The sequence below is a fragment of the Protopterus annectens genome, chromosome 12.part0, assembly GCF_019279795.1.
Source record: "Protopterus annectens isolate FY-2018-M chromosome 12.part0, PAN1.0, whole genome shotgun sequence".
NCBI lineage: Eukaryota > Metazoa > Chordata > Ceratodontiformes > Protopteridae > Protopterus > Protopterus annectens.
In genome coordinates, this window is record NC_056746.1 from 610,988,811 (window position 1) to 611,011,712 (window position 22,902).

The window sequence follows — 22,902 nt, forward strand, 5'->3', positions numbered from 1 at the left end:
TTGTTTGTTCAGATACCAGACCACCGACATGTTGTCGGTGGGGATGGGGATGATGCCCTGAGGAAGAAACTTGTGTAAGGCCTGTAGGGATAGAAGTACAGCCCTCATCTCCAACACGTTGATGTGGAGAAGAGCTTCGTCTGGAAGCCAGGAGCCTTGAACTAGCCTGCCCAGACAATGCCCCCACCCTATCTGGGAGGCATCTGTCGTCAGGGTAACCACTGGAGGGAGAACAAAGGGTTTCCCTTGATCCAAGTTGGATGTCTGAAGCCACCAGCGCAGGTCCCTTTGCATATTTCCGTAATCATAATGTGATGATTGAGGGAAGATCCTGAAAGGACCATTGGGTTGACAAGAGCCACTGAAGAATCCTCATGTGTAATCTTGCTAGAGGAACTAAAAGAACTGTGGCAGACATTGAGCCTAAAACCTGTAGAACCATCCTGGCTGGGGCTTTGGATCTCGAGATCAGAGCTTGAACTTGGCCCTGTAAAGTTCGGATCCTTTCGCAGGAAGAAAGACGCATCAATCTTGAGTCTATCTCTGCTCCTATAAACTTTATGCTGAGAGGGCAGCAAGACAGACTTTGACCAATTGAATGTAATCCCCAGGGAAACACCCAGGAGATGGTGGCTTTGAGGTTGTCCATTAGTAGATGCCTGGTGGTGGCAGTCAGGAGCCAGTCGTCGAGATAGGGAAACACTTGGAATCCAAGACTTCTCAAGTGAGCGTCACTACTGCCAAACACTTGGTGAACACCCTGGGGCTGTGGTGAGACCAAAGGGCAGAGCAAAATTGGTAATGACTGACTCCCAGGCTGAAGCGCAGATACCTTCTGGACGCCTGATGTATCGGTATGTGATAATAGGTGTCCTTGAGGTCTATGGAGCACATCCAAACATCCTTCTCCAATAATGGGAGAATGGATTGTAACGTGACCATTCGAATTTGGATTTCGTGACGGATTGGTTCAGTTTGCTGAGATCCAATATTGGCCTCAGGTCCCCTGTCTTTTTTGGCACTAAAAAGAACCTGGAGTAATTTCCTGATCCGATCTGGTCTGGGGACCGTTGGATGACTCCTTTTCTAGCAGCTTTAAAGCTTCTCGGCTGCTATTTCCCTTTGACTGGGTGGTGGGTCCGGGATTCTCTTGGACGGTGGGGGTGAGTATGTGAATGGGATGGTGTAACCTCCGGCAATAATCCAAGCACCCATCTGTCCTGAGTGATTGACTCCCAGGCTTTTAGGTGCTTGGCAACGACACCCGACTGGCTCGAGCAGCACAGCCGGGCAATCCCTCATGACGTGTGGGAGGCTGAAGAGCCACGAAAGGACTCGCGGTCTCCAGAATTGCGGGGCCCTCTGCCGCCTCTGGGACGTCTCCCTGAAAAATTTCCCGTCCTCTGCCTCTCGACGGGAATCTTCCTGCTGTTGGGAGAAAAACTTGCGAGATTTGCGGAACCACATTTTCCCTCCTTTAGCCTTGGGGTAAAAAGGGAGTGGAATAACGGCACCTACGGCATATAAAGTTTTTCCCTCTTGCTCACAGCGGTAAGGGTGTCTTTCACCTTGGGTCCAAACAATGAGGACCCATCAAAGGGAGCGTCGAAGGAAGATTTGAAGGCCTCCGCGAACTGACACAAGCGGAGCCAGGCTTGTCTACGAGAGCCACGCCTGTGCCTGCCGCATAGGAAATGAGCCTCATGGACGAGTTAGAAATTGACGTAAGGATAGCCAACTGAGAGCTAACCGACTGGGCTAGCTGCTCAGGTAGGTTACCGAGAGGAATCTGACAACTCCTTGACCAGATCCCTCTGAAGCCTGGTAAAATGTGCCAAATAATTCAGAGACCTTAAGGTAAAGGCCGCTGAAGTCAGGGTGCGCTTCCATCTGTCCATACTCCTAGACTCCTTATTAGGAGGATGGACGGACGTTGAAGCCTCTGCCACGCCCTGTTGTGTAGCAGATGCCACCACCATGGCATCTACAGCCACGCCTTTAGTAAGGAACTCCTTCTCGGGGAGCAGACAAAAATTTATTTGGACGAGAAGGACTGGTTCCACGGTATCTGGATGTTCCCACGCCCGACAAACTAAATCCAGAAACTCGTCAAGGGCGGAGACACCCAGGAGGCGGAGGGCTGAGCTCCAAAGGCCTTGAGGAGCACTGACTCCGCAGAGGGGGTTTGGATATCCAGCCTCGTTGTTTGAGGATCTCTAAGATGTCTGCAAATGAGACATCATCCGACCTCTGCATCATCCATATCAGTGTCCGATGTAATAGACTGGAGTCCACGTGCTTCCTCTTGCACGATCTCTTCCTCGGGGTTCCTCTGAAGACAACTCAAGAACCCTCAGGAGGAGGAACCCCACTGGGGTAACCTCAGGCCTCGGGGCTCCGCTGGCTACGGACAGGGGAACTGCCAAAGACCCAGTCTCCACGCCCAGGAAGGTGCCGTAAAGCCGAGAGATGGCGAAGAGGACTTGGCCAAGGCACTCCTCATGGCCCTGGACCCCAGAATCCTGGGAGTGTCCGGTCTCCGAGCCGTGATAGCCGACGGAAGTCCCGAGTCGCACACCCGAGGGAAGGCTCGAACCGAAAGCATAGGTCCCAAACATCACCCCGGGTCCAGCCGAAGAAGTCCGCATCAAAACTCGGACCGAGGCCTGTTGGAGTAAGGGTCGGAGCCGACCCTGAGATCTCCACCGGCTCCAACAGCACCTGCTCCGCGGGCCAAGCAGTCGGAGGAGCAATGGCAGTGGGGTGGGCCAAGGTCATCGGCCCGAGGCCAACTGGGTACAAATTTTGGAAGACTGGGGACTGGAACAGTCTTTGGAGCACCCTGTCTATATCAGAATCCGACATTCTCAAGACCGAGAGGAAACAGAAGGCCTCGGTTTCCATCGGCCCCAAAGGGCTAGGGGACCGGGGAATACTCACACCAGATTCCATCGGTGCGCCAAGGAGGCAGCGGAGCCGACTCCCCAGCCATGGTGGCATCGAGGCAGACTGTTTCACCCTCGGCTCCAAGTCTTTGGAGCCGGGAGAGGCCTGCCTAAGTTTCTTGGCAGTCGGATCCACGGACTGGTCGGAACCAAGTTTTTCTTTTGGCCGAGGAGAGGATGCCAAGGCTTCTTCAAAGGAGGGTTTAATTAACCCCTTAAGAATCAATTTATTTTTCCTCTCCTGGAGGACCCTTGAGGAAAAAGCGTGACATACGCTGCATGACTCCTGCAAGTGCTTTGCCCCTAGACAATATACACAAAGCGAATGATCGTCAGTAATAGACATTTTAAAACCACATTTCGAACATTTTTTAAAGCCCGAAGGCCTAGGGTTTGAGACATGATGTTAACAATTCTAGTAACTTTGACAGGAAAATAAACAACTATAGATTTACTTATGATAAATGTAAGCTAACAGTTATAGCTTAACACAAACACTTCCTGTAAATTACAGGAACTCTAAACAACTATAGACTTGAGACCCTGTAAAGTTTTCAAAGGTTGACAGTTCGAAGGCCCTGGATGGAAGGGGCCGAAACAAACTCAACCCAATCACACACAACAGTTTTCACAATCCAAACGCATAATAAAAAGCGATAGCCGTAAAACAGCTTTTGTGACCAAAACAGCAAAAACTGACAGAAAGTTAGTTAATAAAACTACTCAGCCCAGCCAGCTCGAGACCACGGCAAACGAGATCTGGGGACTGGTAGTGGTGCATCCTGGGATATAGTAAGCTCAGCCAATAAGAGACTTCGCTCTTATTGGCTTCGCTCCGAACCCATCATTCAGAATGTAGGCGAGATAGGATCACATAACATCAAGAAGTTATGTACTCACCATAACGTTCGATGTATTTAGTCCATCTTGCCTTACATTCTTACCAGTGGGTTCGGAGCCAAACCTCGGCTCCGACTCGTCCATACTCTAGCTCAAAGTCTTCAATTCGCTCGTGGCTAAGAGGTATCCCATCGTGAAACAGGTCTATTCCCTAGATCTTGTTTGCTGCAAGCTCACACACATACACACTGAGAAGAAGAACAACCCCAAAAGAAAGGACTACTGACACCTAGAGACAATACCTCCAGGTCCTCTAGGAGGGGGAAGGGGGGAGGGTTAGTAAGAATGTAAAGTAAGATGGACTACATACATCGAATGTTATGGTGAGTACATAACTTCTTGATGTTATATAGTCCAATCTCGCCTTCATTCTTACCCGTGGGACAGCGTCCCTAGCACCTTGATCTTGGGTGGCTCAGTGAAAAATACTCTTGAGCACCGTGGAACCAAAGGAAGATCCGCTCCTAGAGACCAGATCTAATTTGTAGTGACTAATAAAGGTATGAGGCGAAGCCCATGTTGCTGCAGCACAAATATCATCCATAGACATCCTAGCCTGAAACTCAAGTTGAGGTAGCCACAGATCGTGTAGAATGAGCCTTCACTTTAAAGGATAATTCTTTGCCATTGGAAGCATAAATAAATGAGATGCAATCCGAGATCCAGCGAGACAAAGTTACCTTAGAAACTGGAACCCCAAGTCTAATGTCTGAAAACGAGACAAAAATTTGATCTGATTTCCTGAAATCTTTTGTCCTATGTAAATAGAAACGCAATTGTCTGTGAACATCCATCTGATGAAACTTAAATTCTGCCTTGTTGGAGAATTCAGAAAAAAACACAGGTGACTCAATGGATTGGTTGATATTGACAACAGAGACAACCTTTGGAACAAAAGAAGGGATGGTTCTTAAGGAGACCCTATCTTTGTGAAACACCAAATAAGGTGGCCTAATCGATAATGCTTGGAGTTCAGAGACCCGCCTAGCTGAAGTTATGGCTACCAAGAATACTGTCTTCCATGACAAGAATTTAATGTCACACGTAGTTGCGGGCTCAAAAGGAGTCAAAGTGAGCTTTTGTAGTACAAAACTGAGGTCCCATGGCATCACTGGATCAAAGACTGAAGGTTGGAGTAACAATGTCCCTCTCAGAGTAACAATGTCCCTCTCATAAAAGCCTTACAAAGCCTATGAGCTATAAGGTTCGGCTCATTAGCAACGTGAAAGGTAGAAATTTCTGCCAGTTGCACTTTAATGGTTGCCGCAGCTGAACCCTGACTAAACAGTTGAGAAAGAAATTCCAATATTGCCGAAACAGGCACTGTATAAGGATCAATATGTCTCTCACGGGCCCAAATAAAAAATCTCTTCCATGTACTGGAAAAAATCTTCCTGGTAGAAGGCTTGTGGGAAGATGACAGGATATAGACCACTTCTGGGGAAAAATCATGAAGCCTGACTAAGGATGGAACTGGAGCAGCCAAGCTGTCAACCTGAGGGTCTGAATGGAGGGATGGAACTATCCTGACATACGAGTCAGCAAATCTGGAACTGGGTCCAGAATCCAGGGCTTGTCCATTAGATAGGGTTGAAGGAAGGGAAACCAAATCTGACGAGGCCAGTGTGGGGCAATGAGGATCATTTCGCTCCCCAAAGACTGTGCTTTCTGAATGACTTTTGACATCAGAGGTAACGGTGGAAATGAGTAGAGAAGACTGTAGGGCCAGTCGTGAGCCAGACCGTCCCTGGATGTCTCCCCCACCGGGGGAATAAGGGTGAAGTAGCTGCTGCATTTGGCATTGAGGTGGCTGGCAAACAGATCGCAGCAAGGCTGACCCCATCTGTGGAATATCTCTTCCGCAACACAATTGTTCAGGGACCAGTTGTGAGGCATTAGGATAGCTCTGCTCAGCCTGTCGGCAATCACGTTGGGCTTCCCTGGTATATGCATTGCAACTAGAAAGCGTTGGGAAGACACTGCCCCCTGCCAAACTCGAAGTGTCTTTCTGCAAAGGGGTATGATTTGGTTCCTCCCTGTTTGTTCAGGTACCACACCACCAACATGTTGTCTGAGTGGATTGCAATTGTCACTAGAGGGAGAGAGCTCTGAAGTGCTTGCAACGCTAATAGCACTGCTCTCATCTCCAAGACATTGATATGCAAATGGGTCTCATGATCCTGCCACGTGCTTTGGACAGTCCTGCCAAGATAATGCCCCCCACCCAATCTGGGAGGCATCTGTGGTCACCGTGGCAACTGGAGAAGATGGGACAAAGGGCTTGCCCACGTTGAGATTGCTGGCCTGAAGCCATCAGCGTAGATCCCGCTTGCATGTGTCCGTAATCAGAATAAAATGGGAGAGTGGGAGATGCTGCAGTGACCACTGGGTGAAAAGCAGTCACTGAAGAACCCTCATGTGTACTCTGGCAAGGGGAACTAGCATGATCGTGGCAGTCATGGTCCATAACAACTTGAGGACCACTTTTGCCCTGACCTTCCTCAATGGTAGTAAGGCGTAGACCTGCTGTTGTAGAGCCTGAATTCTCTTTTCTGGTAAGAAGGCCCTCATGAGCACCGTATCTAGTTTGGCGCCAATAAAAGTGACACGCTGCGAGGGCAACAAGGCAGATTTTTTCCAATTTAGAGTAATTCCTAACCGTTGGCACAGTGTAATGGTGGCGTCCCTGGCCTGTAATAGTAGATGCCTGGTGGTGGCAGAAAGAAGCCATTCATCCAGGTACAGAAACACTTGGAATCCCTGATGTCTCAAGTGAGCCGTTACCACTGCCATGCATTTGATGAACACCCTGGGGGCTGTGCTGAGACCAAAGGGCAGAGCGTGAAACTGAAAAATGACTGGCTCCCAGGCGGAAGCGTAAATGACTTCTCGATGCCCTGTCCATCTTGATATGGTAGTAAGCATCTTTGAGGTCGATGGAGCACATCCACACATCTTTCCCTAACAGATGGAGTATTGACTGTAAGGTGACCATGCGGAACTTGGACTTTGTACATGAAGGTTCAATCGGCTGAGATCCAAGACAGGTCTCAGGTCCCCTGTTCTTTTCATCACTAAAAAGAATCTGGAGTAAGTCCCTAATCCTACTTGGTCTGCTGGGATAGGCTGGATGGCTCCCTTTGAAAGCAACTTTTTTATTTCTAAAGTTGCGGAATCCCTTTGACTAGGTGGAAAGTACAGTTTTGTACCTACCATAAATGTAGATGTCCGATAGGCATGCATCTGCAGTCCTTACAAATGGGTTGTCCTGTTGTCAGGCAGCCCTTCGGTCGGCCGGATTCCAAAGTCTGGGTCTGGCCTCGGCTGGTGTCGCACTTCACCCGACGTCATAGCTGCAGTTCTTCGGGTATAAAGGCATCAGCCGACACCATTTTCCTCAGTGTTTCTTGCCCCAGATGCCAGGTGCCCTCTAGGAAGGCTAAATTTGGATAAATGCAAATGGTTCCAAATAGTAGAGAGCAAACAAAAAATAAGCATGTATGTACATATATACAAACAAATACAGCATAATAGATTCCCCAGCTAGCTACAAGATGGGCAAATACCCTAGGAGTACCACAGAGGGAAGGAGGGTGGGTAATCCTGACTGCAGATGCATGCCTATCGGACATCTACATTTATGGTAGGTACAAAACTGTACTATGTCCTTCAAGGATGCATCTGCAGTCCTTACAAATGGGTAGAATACCATAGCCAAACTGGGGAGGAGGAGAAATAGATTATGGTGTAGTTAAGATCCCTTGCAAAACAGCAGTGGCAAAACCTGCTCGGGATCTGGAGTATAAAGGTAAATTATAATGCTTGGCAAATGTATGCACGGAGCTCCAAGTAGCAGCCTCTAAAATGTCTTTGGTAGCCACTCCTCGTAAAAAGCTGTGGTAGTGGCTGTAGCCCTTGTAGAGTGAGGCCTGATGTTTTCTGGAGTTTTCTTTCCATGGTAGGAGTAACAAAATCTAATGCAATTTCCTATCCACTTAGAGATTGTCTGTTTTGAAATTGCTTTTCCTTCCATTCCTGTTGCATATGCTACCAGTAGCTGGTCAGTTTTTCTATTGCTCTTGGTCCTGTCCAGGTAGTAACGTAATTGTCTATGTACATCCAAGGTATGCAGAAGTCTTTCTCCCTGTTTTGTGGGTTGGGGAAGAATGTAGGTAGGTGGATAGCTTGATTTAAAGATACCCTGGAGACCACCTTTGGCATAAAAGTAGGATTTGTTCTCATGGACACTCTATCTTGATGGAAGATCAGGAAGGGCTGTACTGCCATTAATGCCTGTAGCTCAGATACCCTTCTTGCTGAAGTGATTGCAAGCAGGAAAGCAGTTTTCCATGATAAGTACTGTAATTCTGCTGTTGCTGCTGGCTCGAAAGGAGGAAGTGTCAACTTTTCTAGCACAAAGTTCAAGTCCCATGCTGGCAATGGTGGCTTCCTGGGTGGCTTTACATTTTTAATCCCTCTCAGAAACTGCCTGAGCAGAGGATGTGAGAATACTGGAGGATCCAAGTTGTATTCTGCTGAAATAGCTGATGCATGAATCTTAATGGAAGAATAGGACAGGCCGTTGTGGAAGAGCTCTGCCAAGTATTCCAGGATGTTAGCTATGTTTACCAGTGACACATTCTCTCCTTTTGCAGTACTCCAAATGAAATATCTTTTCCATTTTGCTGAATAATTTTTTCTTGTTGAGGGTCTGCGAGCCTCCAAGATAATGTCTTTAACCCTTTGAGATAAATCTGGGTTATTTGGTCTTATGCAATGTTCCAGGCAGTCAGCTGCAGTGTTTTCAGGTTTGGATGCAGGGTTTTGAAGTTGTTTTGTGTTAACAGCAAGGGAACTAGGGGCAGAGGCCATATTTGTTCCCGAGACATACTCCTCAGTAATGGGTACCAATGTTGCCTTGGCCAGTCTGGAGCTATCAGGATGATCCTTGGACGGTCTTCTTTGATCTTCAGTAGCACCTTGTGCATCAAAGGAAGAGGTGGGAATGCGTATGCTGTCAGGTTTGTCCAACTGAAAGATAGGGAGTCCACTTTCCAAGCAAGTGGGTGGTACGTCCTTGTGCAGAATTTTTTCAGTTGGTGATTGTGTGGGATGCAAATAAGTCTATTTCTGGCAGTCCCCATTTCCCTGTAATGGTTTTGAAGATGTCCGGATGCAGCATCCATTCGTGGGCATCCGTGGTAGTTCTGCTTAGGATGTCTGCTAGTATATTTTCTTTTCCTGGCACAAAAATTGCTTGTAGCTGAATGTTGAAGCTCAGTGCCACATTCCAGAGGTCCATTGCCATCTGGCATAGAGGGTATGAATGTGTGCCTCCCTGTTTGTTGATGTACCACATAACTGTGGTGTTGTCCGTCCTTATCAGCAGTTGATCCTGTTGAAGAAATGGTCTGAATGCCTGAATTGCCAGTTTTACTGCCAGCATTTCCTTTTGATTTATGTGTAGGTGCAGCTGGTCTTGAGTCCATAAGCCTTGTATGCACTTGTCCAGCATGTGTGCCCCCCAACCGAGGTCTGAGGCGTCTGTTGTGATGGTCTGGCTTGGTTGAGTGCTGTGGAAGGGCAGTCCCTTGTTTGATTGGCAGGCCTGGGCCCACCATTGGAATTCTTGTTTCAGGCATGGAATTATTGGAATTTGGGTTTCTAGGCTGTGCTTGTGTTGAGACCATAAATTCCTTAGGTACCACTGTAACTTTCTCATATGTAGTCTGGCATGTGGAATTAATATTATGCAGGATGCCATGTAACCGAGAGCTTGCAGGACTTTTCTTGCTGTTAGCTGGTTCTGCTTTGTTAATGCCATGAAGTAGAAAGGGAGTTGTTCCTGTTTTTCTACTGTCAGAAATGCCATTTGTTTTGTTGTGTCCAAATCTGCACCCAAGAAGGTTATCCTTTGGGATGGTATCAGCCTTGACTTTTTTATATTGACTGTGTATCCCAGGGCTTGTAGTAGATGAATGACCCTTTCCAAATCTTTTGTTAATTTGATTTTGTTGTCCGCTTGTAACAGGCAGTCGTCCAGGTAAGGGTAAATTTGAATTCCCTGAAGCCTGCAATGAGCAATTACTGATGCCAGGCATTTCGTGAATACTCTGGGCAGTAGATAAGCCAAAGGGCAATGCTGAGAATTGATAATGCTCTGATCCTGCAAGAAATCTGAGGTATCTTCTGCAATTTGGTCGTATGGGGACGTGCAGGTATGCCTCCTTGAGATCTAGAGTTACCAGCCAAGACTCCTTGCCCAGCATGGGAAGAAGCTGCTGTAAGGTCAGCATTTTGAATTTTGGAACAATGAGGTATGTGTTTAAAGCGGACAGGTCGAGAATAGGTCTCCATTGGTTTTCTTTTCTTGGTACCAGGAAGAGTCTGGAGTAAAATCCTTGCCCTTGTTCCATAGATGGTACCTTTCTACAGCTCTCATCCTTAGTAAGTGAGTTATTTGTTCTAGAGCTTCTGTCTTCTGATTTGGAGGTAGGTTTGGCATTCCTCTCTTCCTTGGTAGAGTATGGAAGTGAAACCTGTAACCTTGGTCTATTGTCTGTAAAATCCATTTGTCTCCTGTGATGTAATGCCAGTTTACTGAAAATAAGGCTAGCTTCCCGCCTAAGGGTGCCTCTAGTTGTTCCCTGGTAGGCGGTGCTAGAGCCAAGTCACTGTGATTGTCCTGTGGAAGTGGTGGTGGCTGGATCTGTGGCTGTACCTCGTTGGTTGTTAGCCTGCCACTGACATCCCCTGTAGGCACCTCTGGATTGACCCCTGCCTCTTGAGCGCCTATTCCTGCCTCTTGGAGCTCTGGCGGTGTCTGGAAAGGACCAATTCTTGGAAGGCCAGTTCCTGCTAAACCTTGGAGGCTGGACCTGCAAGAAATCCTTGACTGTCTGGACAGATTTTGCTTTATCTTCCACCTTCTTCAGCACCTGCTGCGCAGGGGAGCCAAACAAATTGAGCTTATCCATGGGAGCATCTAGGAGCTTTGATTTAACATGGTCTGGTAAGGACTGCTCTTTTAACCATGCATGTCTTCTGATCACTGTGCCAGTCATGGCTGATCTAAAGGAAGCCTCCAGTGCATCATAGCCGCATTTTAAGGAATGATTACTGACCTGCTGAATGTTATGTACCATTTCCTGTACATATTTTTTGTCTAATGGTTCATCCGAGGACAGTTTTTTAGTTAATTGGTCTAACATAAATTCCTGATACTGAATCATGTGGAATTGACAGTTCAAAGCCGTAGCAGAAGTGTAAACTTTTTTACCCCATCTCTCTAAGGATCTAGATTCCCTTTCAGAGGGGAGGGGGTTTTTGGTAGAAGAAGCTGCTACAGCCTTGGGTCCCTGGGAGATAGTTTCGGGATCTGCAAAAGGGGCCTTATACAAATGATAATGTGTGTCCGGAACCCTGTAGAACCTATCGGGCTTAGCAGGGGCCGGAGGAAGAGAATCAGGAGCAGTACAAGCATCATTAAAAGCATCATCCACAACAGTAAGTACTGGAGGAATGGCTAAAGGCCTATGCTGTGGCAAATGCAAAAAGGTTCTAAGCCTTTTCCTAGAGTCTGAAAAATCCTGGCCCTGCCATTGAAATTGTTCCCTCATAGCATGCAAGGTTTCCCCAAAAGAAAATTCCTCAGGCGGAGAGGCAGAAGGAATGGAGTCTTCTGCATCAGAGTCCTCATAAGGAGAGAAGGGGCCTTCTGGGGGGTTTGAATTATCTGATTCATCAGAGGAGCCATCTAAAGAAACTGGCTCAGGGGCTCTACTCTAATCCTCTTCTCTGGAGGTGGGTGAGAGGCCCTGTCTGGATGTGGTTGGGATCCCCGGATTAAAGAAATGAGATCCTCTGCTAGACTAAGCATTTGTGAACTAGAGCTAGGCCTGTAAGAGGGGTCTTAGCAGGCACAGTTTTGGTAGTTTTAGCTGCTTTAGCCCTGGCAAAGGCCTTAATCGACATGGATGCAGGAGGCCTAGCAGCTCCACGTGCAGGGGTAGAAATATCCAAAGGGATAGTATCAGATAAATCCTGCGAACCTGCAAGAGCAGGTGTGATTTCAGTAGCAGATTCAGCCTGGCTGGATGAAGCCTCGTAAGTGGCAAGCTTTCGGCGAAGGAAGAACCGTGGACTCGGTTTCAGCGAAACCGAGACACTCATGTTGGCTTAACCGCGGTTTCGGCCAAAACCACGGACCGCGAGAGTCTGTCCTTTTCCTTGCGTTTTTTAGAAATTTGCGTAGTCGGAGTATCCGACGGCATAATGTAAGCAAAATCGGAGCCGAAAAACTCTTCAGCAAATTCCGACCGACGTCTAAGTGTCCATCGGTTGAAAGAAGCACAGGCTAGACAAGCTGCTACGTCGTGGTCTGGGCCTAAGCAAGGTAAGCAGTAAGAGTGGAAATCTTTATGAGGTATTTGTTTCCCACAAGCTAAACAGTTATTCACTTTTTCTGACATCGGCTGAGGCAAGAAAGAGTCCCCAAAGGGGTACTTAGCTTTTTAGAAGTCTTCGGTACTTGTAGTAGTAATCTCTGGTTCTGACCGACCGGCACTTGCGAACAGCTTCTGCTTCGGGCACCACGCGGCAAGAAAGACTGAGGAAAATGGCGTCGGCTGATGCCTTTACACCCGAAGAACTGCAGCTATGATGTCGGGTGAAGTGCGACACCAGCCGAGGCCAGACCCAGACTTTGGAATCCAGCCGACCGAAGGGCTGCCTGACGACAGGACAACCCATTTGTAAGGACTGCAGATGCATCCTTGAAGGACATCATCTGGGATTCCCTTGGATGGCGGGGGAGGAGAAGAGAAGGGGATAGGATAACCTCTGGAAATTATCTTTAATACTCACTCGTCTTGGGTGACTTCTTGCCAGGCTTCTGGGTATAAAGAAATGCGACCCCCGACCAGCTCCAGAGACGCACAGTTGGGCCTCCCTTCAGGAGCACTGGTAGGGAGAACCACAAAAGGAATCACAGTCCCCCTGGTTACCTGGGCCTCCTCTGCCTCTAGGGCGGCGTCTACCTGAATTTCCACCCCTCCCCTGCCTCCGGAGGGGAAATCACTTTGTGCGCCCTGAAAAAGCCTCTGCGACTTCCTGAATGCTGATGCCAGAGCCATGGCCTGAAGTTAAACGCAAAAAAGTGTATAGTCATACCCTTCGGGAAAAACAAGGTAACCCCAAGCTACCATATAGGTGTCAACCCACTAAGCACAGAAGAGGTTATCAGGGACCTGGGTACCCAGGTTGACAGTGGCCTCTCGTTTGACACTCACGTTGCTAAAGTGGTTCGAAAGACCTTCTACATTGCCCATCTGATCATGAAGGGATTCACATCCAGATCAAGTGAGGTCATTGTTCCCCTGTACTCTTCACTTATCAGACCAATGATCGAGTACAATGCCCCATTCGGGATGTATCTCACCCGACACCTGCAGCAATTGGAGAGACCCCAAAAGTTCCTCACCAAAAGGATAAAGGGACTCCAAAACCTGTCATATACTGCCAGACTGAAGAAACTCCAACTCTATTCAGTTGCATACCGTCTGCTCAGAGGTGACCTGTGCCTGACATACAAGGCCATGACCAACCCGGAATTAATGGACATGCTCCACCTCAAAAAATCCAAATCCACCAGAACCACTAGAGCAAGTGACTTAAACCTTAGCACGGATATAAATAGGACGTGCTGGAGGGATAGATTTATCACCCAGAGACTCCCCATGCTGTGGAATAAAATCCCGATCCATGTGAGGCAGAGCACCTCACTGGCTCTGTTCAAGAGAAATCTTGACCGGTGGATGGGAGATCGTAGGTTTACCACGGGAATCATCTCTGTGTCACTGCTGGACAGAGGCACAACAAACTAATGGGCACATTATTTCTAACATAAGGGGTGGCGTAAGCCACATAACTTTGGGCTAGGCTTATAAATGCCTTAGGGCAGATAGCCTAGTATAAACCTATGAACCTATGAACCTATGAATCACATTTTCCCACCCTTCTGGCCCTTGGGGGTAAGGTCTAGAAGGCATGGAAAAACAGACTCCTACGGCAGACAGGGTTTTCCCTTCCTGCTCACACCTAGTGAGAGTGTCCTTCACCTTGGCTCCGAACAACGATGAACCATCAAATGGGACACTGGTGAATGTAGAGTTGAAGGCCTCCGCGAAATTGCACAGGCGCATCCAGGAGTGTCTCCTAAGAGTGACTCCAGAACCCGCAGCCCTACTCGCTCCATCGGCTGCATATGAGATCAGCCTCATGGAGAAGCTGGTAAGGGAATTTAAGGTAGACATCTGTGCATTGACCTTCTGTGCCACGGCATCAGAAATGTTACCCTGTAGAGAATCTCCTAGCTCTTTTAGGAGATCTCTCTGGAGCCTCATAAAATGCATCAAGTAGTTCAGCGACCGCAGTGTAAAAGCCGCTGAGGTAAACACACGCTTCCCATACCTGTCCATAGCCCAGGGCTCCTTGTTAGGTGGATGGACAATAGACAAAGTTTCAGCAAGTTCCTTCTTGGTGGCCGCTGCCACCATCATGGCATTTACTGGAATGCCTTTAGATAGATACTCCTTGTCAGAGGGGGCGGACAAAAACTTATTAGGTCTCCTTGGGACCAGTTCCACAGTGTCAGGAGTTTCCCACACCTTTCGACAGACAAGGTCTAATAGCTCATCAAAAGGGGGAGAAACCCAAGAGGCGGAGGGTTGAGACCCGAAAGCCTTCAGGAACACCGACTCCTCATCAGAATGGGATTTGGATGGCCAGCCGCCTCTCTGCTTCAAGATCTCCAGGATATATGAAAAAGAGATATCTTCAGAAGATGACTTGGGGGACCCCTCTAACTCGAGGTTGGTATCTGACGTGAGAGACTCATCCGAGAAGTCAAGGTGTTTCCTCTTACACAATCTCTTTTGGCGGCTCCTCAGGCAAAACTCTGGGGAGATGTCAGAAAGCTGGGGAATGCTGAGGCTTAGGGTCTCTGCTGCCCATGGATAGAGCGTGATCCGAAACTAACACCGGTGCTGGAGGGGGTAGAGTATCTGTGCCGTAGGATGCAGCTGACGACCTGGCCAGCACACTCCTCATAACCTCAAAGGCTGATGCCCTCGGCTCTGAAGGCCGACTAACTGAAGATGAAACAGTAGTAGCCCTCAGCGCCGAGATGAGGTCCGAAGCCGATGTCGGGTCCAAGCTCACTCAGGCCGAAGCACCGAGAGGAAGGCTCAAAACCGATGAAGATTGATCCGAGACCTCCCCCTCGGGTCTGACCAGAGAACCGTGAACCCCTGACCCCGGGGATGGAGCTGACGGGGTCGGAGCGGAAATCGGAACCATGAGGCCAGGCGAGGCTACTGGAACCGACCTAATGGCACCCGACGGCACCAACAACTCTGGCTCTGAAGGCCGAGAAAGGCTTGGAGAAGGAACAACAAAGTATGAAGAGGCCATAAACTCCGGAGCCGACTGGGTCAGAGCCGAAATCAATTTGGCCAACACCGATGACTGAAGCAGTTTCTTCACCACCCTATCAATGTCCTCATTGGAAAGGGTCCAGGAAGACCTGGAAGATAAAGTAGGAGATCTGGATCTCCCAACAGAAGGGGACTTGCGTGAAGGAGAACCCGGTCGAAAAACTGGAGACCGGCTCCGAACCACAATATCCGTGAACGGCCCTGAAGGCTGGGAGCCAATACGGACTTAGTCAAGAGACTACCTTCTTTCGGCACCGAGGGCAATGGAACCGAAGAAGGAGAAGCTGTTCTAGCAACTTTCTCTGTCGGCTCCAAAGAAACAGATGGAGCAGGAGAGTGCTTCTTGGAAGTCTTTTTGTTCTTTTTAGCTGGAGAGGATAATGCACTGGAAGACTTAGCCAAGTCTTCCTCAAAGGAGTGTTTAAGCAGTCCTTTCAAAATGAGCTTGTTCTTCCTCTCCTGTAGCACACGGGGACTGAAGGAATGACAAAACAAGCAGGACTCTTGGAGGTGAATAGCCCCCAAGCAGTACATGCACACAGAGTGCCCATCACTTAAAGACATTTTATTGCTGCATTCAACACACTTTTTAAAGCCCGAAGGCCTGTGTTCCTTAGGATCCTTGGACATGCTGAAAGGAACAAATTAATACATACATGCACTAGACCCAACTAACAAGAAACAGAGCCTCTAACTCAAATGGCCAAGAAACCGGTGGGAAAACAACAAGGAGGACTAGGTCCTCTAACTTAAATGGGCCTAGCCCGGGGAAACATAGGCAGGAAAGCACCACTAGCCAGACACACCACTAAACGCTAACAGAATGGAGCACCAAACCAAAGACCATACAGAAACAATGGGGAGGACTAGGTCCTCTAACTTAAATGGGCCTAGCTCGTGGGAAAAAGAAAACGAATGGGATACCCAAACAGCCAGACAAGGGCACAAAAAACAGCCAGAGAAACAAATACAGGCAGTAAAACACCACTACCACACACACAGAGCTATGAAAATAGCTTTTTTGAGCAACAACAAGCCAACAGTTTATAAAATTTTTATAAACAATATACTTCGCCATGGTCAAAAGCAAGACTACATCTGAGCTTAACGAGCGGCAAACAAGATCTGGGGAAGACCTGTTGCACGACGGGATACCTCTTAGCCACGAGCCAATTGAAGACTTCGAGCTAGAATATGGCGGCTCCAAACCCACGGGTAAGAATGAAGGCGAGATTGGACTACATAACGTCATCAAGTTTAATTCTACCCTTTAACTAAAGATGATATCATGATCTGTGTTGATTATGGAAGGTGAAACTATGAGAAGAGAGCAGAAAGATTGTAGGTTTGTCTGTACTGCAAATAAAATGTTACTAAACCTAGCTGCACTTCACAATATTTTTCCAAACTGTTCCAGTAAAAGATTAATATTTGGATCTATTTATTTCACAAAGAACAGTTTACTAAACACATCAATATTTCAACAGTTAGGCCTATTAATTTGACTTTGAGTAGTTTACCAAACTGTTCCCATTAACAGATTAATATGTGGACCTATTTGACACTGAACAGTTTACCCAGTCTACATTTGGATAGTTAAATTCCATCATACAGAATATAATTTCATTAATTTTTACATTTGTCAGGAAACAGACATGCTCTGAGGGCATACGACAGAGTCATACAATATTACATTCAATACCAATGATACATCTTCATGACAGTGAGTAAGAAGCTTTCGGGTACGACACAAAAAGCAAACATAACTTGTAGCATGTTGGAAGGTATATTTATGTACCAGGAAAGAGGATGAACAGACATTATGCCAGATTTATGAAAGACAAGATAGGGACAAAAAAAGAAAAGGTCGTTCACGCTAAGTGAAGACTAAAAAAAAAAAAAAACTAACTAACAAACAAAAAAAAGCCTGCTGCTCCGCATTAAACAGATTCAGAAGTGGCTCTGCTTTGTAATTTAATTGGCTCATATGCCAACATCAAAAATCACACAGCAGAGCCTCTTCTGTTCAATGTGAAACAGCGGGCAGTTTTTGCTGGGATTTTAAGAGGCAGTGTGGACTCGGGATTGGGTTGTTGATCTCGGGACAGTCCCGCTCAAATAGGGACAATCTGGCAACCTTGTGTACAAGTGACAAAATTTCAGCTGCAGATAATGTAAAATATGGTGTAAATATAAACATGACTACATTTCTGTTTATTCAGCATTTTTATAGTAAAACGATTTGATAAAAAAAAACAAAAAAAAAAAAAAACAGGTCAAAGAATACACATTCAGTTTAAGCTACATAACCACTATTACAACAATTTACTTTCAGCCATGCTTTTACTTTTGCTTTCTCTCAATGGAAGCTCGAAGTGCATGAGCAGAAAAAAGTATATATCTTACCTTATAGATAACATCTGGCTCAAAGGAACAGACAATGCTTTGGTTGTACAGAACAGTGTGGTCATTGTATATTTGTTTTAGAGCAGCTGCTGCCTGCAAAAAAGAAGGAAAGAAAGTTAGGTCACACTGCTGGAAAAACCCGTCACACAATGCCTTTTGATAAGCACCTCAAAGCAACTATTTCAGAAGGCAGCAGCATAATAGATTCCTGTCACAAATGTTACAGACAGAAAATTATCTACATTCATTCATTCTTATAGCAAAACATCATGGATATTTTGTGTACGTCACTTTCTTCTATTACTAATGTCTCCATATCAGTGCAAGTATTTATGAACATCTTCTAATTTGTTATACATCCAAAATTGTATGAAAGGTGATTGCCATCTATGTGATCTTGTTTTGCAGTCAAGGCTTTCACCTCCATGATGTAGTGTGACACACTCCTGTGAAGAGAAGATCATTTACTGTCGTTTTCTCTCTCCGTCACTCTCTACCAGCTAACAGTACTATGACTGCCTAATTTTGACTGTCAGCATCAACCTGTCTTTTTCATTACTTCACTTTCTTTGATGTAATTGCCCCTCCCCCAACGCATTGACTTTCCTTAACCAAACAACAACATAATGCAAAAAGGCTGTAACAAACAGCGAAACAATAACATGCACCTTTACAGAAAATGCAATGTAGAAAAATACAAATTAAATACTGAGAGAAAATCGGGAGAAAAAGCAGAAAATATTTTTCCTTTAATAGCACTCTTAGGGCTTGGCTAAAGGGAAAGCCTACTAATTTGTAATAAGGAAAAATTTAACTAAACTAATGTATGAGTGGAGTTTTCTTGTTCATTTGCATCTGAAAACTAAGTCTGAGACATTTGCTTTTGTGCAGACTCAGAAGTGTAGCTCCAGGCTACATTACTTATTTGCAGTATGTTATAGTTGTCTTTCGGCTTTCCCCGGTTAGGGGTCGCCACAGCGGAACTCCAGTACACTAATGATTGACAGTAGATTTTCACGAACGCCGAGGTGCCAGCTCGATGTTCAACCTTCAACGAAGGCACGACCATTTACGCATGTTATTCGAAAGCCCACCCAACCGCGGGGAGGACATGCAGACTCCACACAGAAGGCACTCCCCGCACTCCAGCCAAGAATCGAACAGGAGAACCTCTTGCTGTGAGGCAACAACTGTGATGCTGGTAATTTGTGACTGATACAGTCCATTTAAAAGCCCATGATTAAGAGCCATTAATTTCAATAACTCTGTAGTTAGAATCATAACCTAAGTAAATTACTTCATAAAAGCAAGTAGAGGCAGAATAACAGATGAGACAAACACAGGAACAAAAATGCAAGATCTCATAAAAGGGCAAACAGAAGCAAGTTCCAGCATAAAATTAATGTAATAATTAAATGATGCTTTTTCTGTATGAGGCACTTCTAGTGTTGGATTACAAGGAAGGACAATCATTTTTTGGAAAGAAAACCTTGCATTTAGGTGAAGCTCTCCTTAAGAAATGCAGCAACCATTAAAGATCAGCAGCTAAGGCCATATAGAAAGTACAGTTGTGTACACTTACCATAAATGTAGATGTTCGAGTCTATTCACTGTTGCAGTCATTACATTTGGGTTACCTGCTTGCAGTAGCCCTCAGTCGGCCCAATTAACAAAGTCTTGGGTCCTGCGCCGGTTGCTGTCCCTTCTTCCATGACATCAGGTCGTCAGGGGTACAAAACATGCAGCCGACGCCATTACATCAGTCCTTCTTGCCTCAGATGTCAGGTGCCCCCTAATGGGAAACAATTAAATCTATAAACACAAGGATATACCTCCAACAAAAAAGCAAATACACCAAAAAGCTTTTGAGCATAGTAAGGGAGAGTAGAGATATAGCCAAAAGAAGAAAGGGGGCTGGTAACCCGGACTGCAACAGTGAATACACTCGAACATCTACATTTATGGTAAGTGTACACAACTGTACTATGTTCTTCGTGTTTCACTGTTGCAATCATTACATTTGGGTAGATTCCCAAAGCTAAGGTTGGGAGGAGGAATTTAAATAGAATTAGGACCAGCTATAAGGCCCTGTAAGACTGCAGTGGCAAAGCAAGCTCTGGATTTAGAGAAAATTGGCAAATGATAATGCTTGGTGAAAGTATGTACAGAACTTCAGGTAGCAGCTTCTAGGATGTCCCTGGTAGGGACACCCCTGAGAAAGGCTGTAGAGGTAGATGCAGCCTTGGTTGAATGGAGTCTGGTGCCCTTTGGGAAGGTTTACCATGGTGCTTATAGCAGAAATGAATGCAGTGGCCTATCCATTTTGAAATAGTTTGCTTTGAAATAGCTTTCCCCTCTGTCCCTGCAGCAAGTGCCACCAGCAGTTATTCAGATTTCCTTTGAGGTTTAGTCCTGTCCAAGTACAATCTAAGTTGTCTGTACACATCTAAGGAGTGCAGTATCATTCCCCTTTGTTCTGTGGGTTAGGAAAGAAGGTAGGCAAATGAATGGACTGATTAAGAGCCACACTGAGTACCACCTTAGGCACATCGAAAGCCGAAGGGGAATGGACATCCTGAGAAAGACAATAGGAGCTGTCACCCTCTGACCTGACAGGGGAGTCACAGCCGAGCCTCCAGGCACTGAGATACCAAGAGGAATGCTACACTCGGAGCAGACACCAACCCCTTGGATCTGACACAGAGGTTATGGCTCCGAGAGCTTGATGGATCCGAGCCAGTCAGATCTGACCTGCTGAAGGTCATAGCCGGCATCAAGGTGCAAGGTACCAGCGGTGCCGGCCCCTCGACACTCGAGTCTCCTTGGATCCAAGGGCTCTGAAACCAAAGGCCAGATCAGAGAAGGAGTAATTGGGGTGAAAAAGGGTTCAGTGCTCCCCGCTCCGGAGAGTGATGGGGCAGGCTAGACTCCCATCTGTATCTGGGTGCAGATAAACCTCCCCATCATCCTATCCATCTCCGCTTCGCTAAGGCTCCAGGTGGAGCTGGAGGAAGAGGCGACCGACACCAGCCTGGAGGGCCTGACACAGGGCTCCTCTGGCTCCGGGGAGAACCGAGGAGAATGGAGCCGGTGAGTGTCCAGTCTCGGAGCCGAACTAACTTTAGGTGGGGGGGGCAGCGCCGAGCTATAAGGGGATCGCTTCCTTGGCCAATCTTTTCTAGCAGTTTTGTCCCCATCCCCAGGCCTCTTGGCGGGAGTTTGAGTCCCAGAGGCCGGGGAGGAGGCAGGGACAGAAGCCAGGGGTATAGGGAGTTGATTCCCTGAAGAGGGAAGAAGGCCCTTAAGAATTAGTTTGTTCCTCCTGTCCTTAAGTGCCCGGGGATTAAACTCGGCACAGATGGAACAGGAGGTATGGAGATGGGATGCCCCAAGACACACTACGCACAGTGTGTGGCCATCGGCTGGGGACAGCTTACTGCCACACTCTGTACACTTTCTGAAGCCGGGTTTGGGAGTGTCAGACATATTCCAACCTCAGGCCCAGTATACTCATTATCACACAGACCACGCATGCAAGGAAAGGAAAGGGAGAGAGAAAGTTTTTTTTTTTAACCGACGGAAACGCAGAGGGGAGGTAGAAAGTGGAGAAGAAAAATAGAGAGAAAAGAGAAGATTTACACCCAAAAACAACACTTAACACAAACCTTTTATGCAGAGAGCTCGGATCACAATGCTGACGTACAGGAGGCAAATGAGATCTGGGGGGGAGGAAGGAGACAGGTGTATTATGGGTAAGGGGAGAAGCATTTAGCTTGGATCAGATGCTGGATATGCGGCCGAGTCAGATATGATACAGATCCAGGAACCCACAGGTTGAAGATCAAATGAACACAACTACTTCAGATCAAAAGTTATGTATTCACCATAACAATGGGATCTGTGTCATCCATTTTCATTCTTCCTCAGCTGAAGGGTCTCAGATCTGACTTGGCTGCTTTTACTAGATTCATGGATCCAACTCTCAAGCTCCTCCCTTTACCCACAGTGCCCCACAAACCTAACATACCTCAGATTGAGTTTGCTGCCCCCAGTAATATAGGTTTATACCATACAGAGTCAACAGAGTAGAAGCAGCACAGACATAGCTCTCAACCTTCCATCTCCAAAATGAGGAACACTAGCCCCTCATAATGTGGAACAAATGGGCAAAATGTGGAATATGTACTAATGGCTTACTAACAACTTCAACTCAACTAGAAAGGCCATAGGATGGTTAAAATATGCTGATTTTACTTATAAAGAAGAGCTTATAATGAATTAATATGATTCATTTCTATTTACCATGGATTTCACTTAAAAAAATTCTTAACACTGAATGTGTGACAGTCTTTCAATGTGTAACTTTGAGGAACATGAACTTTTTAAAACCCCAAATGAGGTACTTTCCTTGTAATGAGGTACACTTGAGAGGTATGAGAACAGATAAAACTGGACATCAAACTAGGAACAAAAGATTCTTAAGAAAAATTCCTTAGGTGGTCTCCAGGAATAAAGGGAATGGGGTTAGGAGGGCAGGAAGTTGATGAAGAATGAAAATAGACAGCACAGACGCACTGTTATGGTCAGTACATAACTTTTGTAATTGATGATGTCATTTTCATTTGTTCCTCAAATTATGCGACTGAGTCCCCAGCTAGATGAACCTTGAGTGGTCCTCATGGAAGGATACTTTGAAGTACTGTGGAGCCAAAGGCAGATCTGTTCCTAGAAATCAAATTCGATTTTTAATAAGCAATAGAAGTATAAGCACTGGATCAAGTGCCCACTGCAGAAATGTTTTCTATCAAACCTCTTGACCAAAAAGCTGAGGAAGTTGCCACAGACCTCCTAGAATTTATTTTTGGTGGCTTAGGTAAAGACAAACCTCTCTGTTTATAGACAAACGATAGGCAACCAGTCAACCATCTGGCTAAAATAACCTTGGAAACTGTCATACCCAATCTATTATGAGAAAAGGATACAAACAATTGGTCAGATTTCTGAAATCTTTGGTTCGATAAAGATAAAAACAAAGTTGGTTGTGCACATCCAAAAGATGCTGTAAGTATTCACCTTTATTGGAAAATCTTGGGAAGAAAACTGGGAGATTAACGAAATGATTAATGTTTGACTCAGGAGCCACTTTAGGTAAAAAA

At 46.3% G+C, this 22,902-nt stretch overlaps 1 protein-coding gene across 1 annotated transcript in view; it reads right to left on the reverse strand.

Moving 5' to 3' along the window:
* The window catches only part of GDE1 (glycerophosphodiester phosphodiesterase 1), a 523,842-nt gene that overhangs the window by 297,102 nt on the left and 203,838 nt on the right, over nt 1–22,902 (reverse strand). The window contains exon 4 of the mRNA XM_044089739.1: nt 17,747–17,839. Coding sequence (XP_043945674.1) covers nt 17,747–17,839 — 93 coding nt within the window. The remainder of the gene's footprint in view (nt 1–17,746; nt 17,840–22,902) is intronic.